Raw genomic sequence first — 5,609 nt, 5'->3', positions numbered from 1 at the left:
TATCAAGCAGTTTATTATTTCAAAGGTCATTTAGACTCTCCAGTTTAAAGCATGTAACCTTGCTCATGTATAGCGAATAATATATTTTATATAATTATTTTAATTCAATTAGTTTGATTAAAAAAGATTATTGGATGTGTAAAAGAGCACTCTTCATAGCTGAAAAAGAAATTGAAATGCAAATGTGTTCTCTCTGTCTCGGACAAATCTTCATTCAGCTTGAATCCACTTAACAGAACGACGAGGCTTTACAGTGTTTTCTGTCAGTTTGTTCTGCACTGCTTTTCAAGAAAACTGATGAATGCTGAAGTGTAGCGAAATAGAAATGCAGCTCTGTTAATAACAGTCCCAATTAGAATGGAAACCAGAGGCGTAAATTAATGAATCCCCTACCCAGTGTTGTTTCTCCTCCTTTGAGGAAACAAAGGAGGAGGCTGTACACCCATACCATCCGTCTGTATAAATAATCTCTTTCTAATGCAAATACTGGATCTTTTCAAACTGTGTGCCGCCTGTTTTGTTTCGATCAGCTCATTCTTTACCTGTACACGGTCTCACAACGCAGCCAGGTTTCATCCCTGTGATGACACTGAGCTCTTTGTTATTCCTGCTTCAGACAGGCGAGCCATGCATCAAGACGCAAGGAACTAATCAAGGCTCGACTCCTCGGGCCACTGACGCTTTTCTCCAACTCGTCAAATAAAGAAAACCTGTTTCCATCCAGGCCGATGGGTCACAATGCTCTGACCTCTCGCTCACTGGTTTCTGCAAGGATCCACTCTCAGGGTATAACAGGTAATCTCAACACCCCCCCCCCCGTGGTGCCAATAGATGAATGGCCTCTCCTTATACCTGAATCCCTGATTTTTTCCGCTCAGTGTCGCGCCGCAAGAATAATCAATAGTAAGTCGCGGCAACTCTCATGGGATCCAGCTGATTTCTCATCCTCATCCTGCTGACAATCTGCCTCCTAATTTGTAAATGTGTAAAGCGCCCAGTGGGATTGAAATGAGTCCGTTCTCCTCGGGCATCGAAGAACGAGCTATTCATGGATGGATGGAAGGATGGATTTTAAAACTGTGGCCACTCCTGTGGTGCACTAACAAAGCAGAACTTCGGCCTTTTGTCTCTATATTACATTGGCACTGGTAGTTTTAACATTTAGACTCAGAAATGTAAACAGATGGAATATTCGATTGGTTTCCATGTATTATGAGACTTTCCCACGCTGACGCGACTCGCTGGCCTGGATACGCTCGTGGACTTATTATCATGGCATTTTTCATGAGCTCACAACTCAGTATCGCTCATAAAATATACAGGAGTGAAACGAGCAGCACAAATTTCTCCTGCCGCACGAGGATAGCGCTTCTGGGGCTTGCCACATCTTGTGCTTGCTTTATTTATGTGCTTTTCTTCCGTGCATGCGTTCGCCCCTTTAATCAAACTGCATCGGAGTTTGTTTTGAAGGCGGATCAAGACCCACCTGTGGAGTCGTGATCTGCTTGTTCTGCGTGTGAAGAACAAGTGGATGTGCAGAAATGATTTGCGATTCTCATAAAACGCTTTTTGTTTTCGCATGGAAACATAGAAAGTTTGATCAGTTGCTGAATTTGACAATGTTTTTGAAATGTACTAGTATCACAAACAAAAAATTATAAAATGATAAAATGTCCCGATTGTGAATTTAGTTTCGTCATTAGCGTGAATGAATCAATGTTTTATTACAAACGTGTAAAAACAGAAGAGAGAAATAAGACAAACTATTAAAAAATAAAAAAAATAAAATCATATTCGGCACGTTCAAAAGGCGGTAGGAAGAAGTACAGACATATTCAATCCTACCCACTTTGTAGAGTCATTATTTTGCTTTTTACTCAATAATTTTTCATCTTAATTTAACTTCAATATTACAGAATTACACGCATGTATCTGAATTATGTTTGGTAATTGTTTGATTTTAACATCCCTGCTGGTGAGACAGAAGCTTTTCAAGGTTTTATGGATTTTAAACTGATTTACATCCAGAGTTGTAACTATCTTCAGTCTCATGTACCGGAATTTCTAAATGTTCAGCCACGTGATCTCCTTTATTATGCGGTCCGTCGACAGCCCTACAAAAATAGCTGTAATTTTGTATTTGACATGATTCTGAAGGGAACAAAAGCACTAATATCTCTGAGTGAAACAACCAAGAGGTTACACAGCTGTATGTATCACTGAACAACTGCAACAAGGAGTTGAGTTATTTACAACAACAACAACAACAACAACAAACTCAATGTTCAAAAAAGAAACGTACAAGTACCACTCAGCCTTTTCAAAATTGAGGTAATGAATCAATTTGATGTCCATTTTTTTCCAGAATTTTGCTAAATTCATGCACATATCAAATCATTTGTTGTATATGTGAAATTGCAGAAAATAAATAAATTAAATTAAATTAAATGAATCATCCCTGAACCGTTCATGCAAGTCAGGTTAATAGTTGTTGTCAAAATCTGGTTACATACATACATACATACATACATACATACATACATACATACATACATACATACATACATACATACATACATACATACATACATACATACATACATACATACATACATACATACATACATACATACAGAATGATCCCACCAGGACACGAAAATGGCCACACAGAGAAATGCAAATAAACAAACAGAAAATGCCAACAAATTGGAAAAAATGACCATAAAAAGATGCAAAATAAAATACAAAGAGCACAAAACTTTTGTAAATGTTCAGAATTTTGCACTTACAATATAAAATTGCCTGGCAGATGTAGATGGACATTGACTAAAAGACTCCCCTCGGTGTAAAATCGTATGATTGCAGGAAGTTGTCAAGGAAAGTGACACTTTGCAAGAAAAGTACTAGGATTGGTTTCCCATAGCAACAAAGCAATCATCAGAAAACCTCCTGCCCATGGCAGAGTGATGGAGCCTGGCGCCTCTAATAGCATTGTGCCGCAGCACAGCAGTGCACTCTCACAGTCTGGACCCAAAGAAAAGTACATCAACCTCCGGACATCTGCTACAAAACTGCTGTGTAATTCATCTCCAACAGGGCGGCGTGACAAAGTTTCTTAGCAAATACAAAATGCATGACAGAAATACTGAAGCATGGCTGATGCTCTACAGGAGACAATACAGACAGAAACATATATTATTCATGAAACAGTTTTTTAAAGAGCCGTTGTGCCTACCAACTGAAAACAGATCAAATTGAGCTCTGTGGAAAATCTGGCTTTTTTTGTTTTTGTTTTCCTGTAACGTTTTTCCTTTAGGCTTTTCGTCATCATCATTGCTGCTTATTGTTCATAATGATATTCTTTTTTTTTGTTTGTTTGTGTAGCAGAAGAGCAAATCTCCAAAGAAAAACATGTTTCTCACCACACTTTAGTTCAGGAAAAACTCAGCCTTTTATTTATTTTCAGTTATTTACATACATCAAAGCACTCCTATTACTGAGTTTATCATCATTGTTTAAAATAAATTATAGTGTATATTAGAAATAATTATGATCTCTTTCTTTCTTTCTTTCCTTCTTTCTTTCTTTCTTTCTTTCTTTCTTTCTTTCTTTCTTTCTTTCTTTCTTTCTTTCTTTTTTTTGCATGTGATCTTGGGTTGTTTTTATAGATGATAACAATGTGCAACCAGTTTTTTAATTTTACACCATCTAAATATTATTGTTGACTTTTTGAAGATGGATTAATATGTCTTTTTTTTCGTGTTTTCTGAATAAAAGTGTTTTTCAAGAGTAAAAAAAAAGGGGGGGGGGTTCTCTTTCTTTCTTTTTTTTTCTTTTCTTTAAAGCAGCCTCAAAACACATTCGTACGTACACACATACGTATTGCGGAAGATGCGAGACCACAAAGGTTCCCAGTTATCTTAGTTCCTGCCCGGACCATTCACAGTGTCGGACACATCGGAGACGAGAGTTCCGTCGTGTCCATTGGATCAGATTCTTTGTTTCGTTTAAATTACTTTCTCATTACAACCGAGATCTACTGCGTGAGTTTGGTTTTCCTTTATCTTTGATTAACGAGGAAGTAACTTCCGATCAACGAGCTGTTGAAAATACGAATTAGGTAGTGAAGTGTTCTTATTAGCATTGTTAGCATGCTAACAGTAAAGCTGCTGGAAACGACCGGAGGAGTTTAGTTCATATTGGTATTCTGAGCTTCCTCTCTGTCATTACAGCCCCGGGGACCCCCTCGCAGCCACCATGACGGACCGATACAACATCCACAGCCAGCTGGAGCATCTGCAGTCCAAGTACATCGGCACCGGGCACGCCGACACCAGCAAGTGGGAATGGCTGGTGAACCAGCACCGGGACTCGTACTGCTCCTACATGGGCCACTTCGACCTGCTCAACTACTTCTCCGTGGCGGAGAACGAGAGCAAAGCTCGGGTCCGTTTCAACCTGATGGAGAAAATGCTGCAGCCGTGTGGACCACCAGCAGACAAACCTGACGACGCCTGATCTGGTGTGGTCTGATCTGATCTGGTCTATCCGGCTGAGCTCTGGAGGATTGTTTTTTTTGTTTGTTTGTTTGTTTTTCCTTCTGTCAAAGAAACATTACCATACAATTAGATCCCCTAATTCATTGTGAAAACCAGAACAAAGCTGGAGATGGATTCATTTATTTCTTTATGGAGTTCCACAACTTTCATTCAAATTACAATGGTGCAAATACAAAGCTGTGCTGTGGGTTGGGGGTCCCTTTAGTATCTTGTGGGGATGTGTATCCATGGAAAGATTTATGGTTGAATTAAAAATGTTTTCTACGATTTTTTTGTTGTAATTTTTCTATTCAGACTTTTTACAAATTCTGGGATCAGATTAGGCAACAGCCACTTGATCAAATCATTTATATGCTGCTTTCAAACCATCTTTACTGCTTTGTCCTGTTCAGGGCGAGGCCAGGATACACCCTGGCCACAGGTCGTCCAGGGGATAACATGTAAAATCCACTCAAAAAGGTCCGGCTGGTATTTCAAACCCATCACCTGCTCGCTGTAGGTCAAGGACTCGAACCACGCCATCATTGTGCTTCACAACCAACGAAGTCAACAATTGTTGCACAAATTGGAGCAATGTCTTCTAAGATAGTGAAGATTAGATGAAATCTGGACTAATCAGAGTGTAATATATGCTTAAAAATGTCAAAATGCATTACAGAAAAGCGATTGAATCTTTTTTTTTTAAATGGTTCATTGCACACGATAGTGTCAGATGTATTTTGTACTTTCTTTTAAAGCTGGCGTCATGCACTATGGGTGAAATAGTTGCACCAGCATGTGATTACTGTTGCGCCCAAGAAGAGAAAAACTTCCAATGGTTGGACAGGAGGCATAAATCCTGATGATGTAAAAGATAATCCTTGCCTCAGATCTCACGTAGGCGTTGAATTAATGTTTTGGTTCACTCAATACTTAATATGCATAGTCAAATATTGTCTCCATGATCTCTCATAGTGCGTAATTTTTTTCCAGAAAGATTTTTTTTAATATTTTCCTCATGTAGGGTCAAGAGCGGCAGATGGTCTCGACTAATCTGGTACAGGAAGTACG

The 5,609-nt window shown here is 38.9% G+C and overlaps 1 protein-coding gene across 1 annotated transcript; it reads left to right on the top strand.

Moving 5' to 3' along the window:
- Window positions 1-3,938: 3,938 nt before the first annotated feature.
- On the top strand, window positions 3,939-4,826 carry sf3b5 (splicing factor 3b, subunit 5). Its single transcript, XM_080507296.1, has 2 exons — window positions 3,939-4,043; window positions 4,233-4,826. Exon 2 carries the CDS (start codon window positions 4,258-4,260, stop codon window positions 4,516-4,518), a length of 261 nt encoding a protein of 86 aa, XP_080363422.1. The 5' UTR covers window positions 3,939-4,043; window positions 4,233-4,257; the 3' UTR covers window positions 4,519-4,826.
- Window positions 4,827-5,609: the final 783 nt, after the last annotated feature.

The sequence above is a fragment of the Blennius ocellaris genome (genome assembly GCF_963422515.1).
Source record: "Blennius ocellaris genome assembly, chromosome: 13".
Classification (NCBI taxonomy): domain Eukaryota; kingdom Metazoa; phylum Chordata; class Actinopteri; order Blenniiformes; family Blenniidae; genus Blennius; species Blennius ocellaris.
This window is presented reverse-complemented; position numbering and strand designations above follow the sequence as displayed.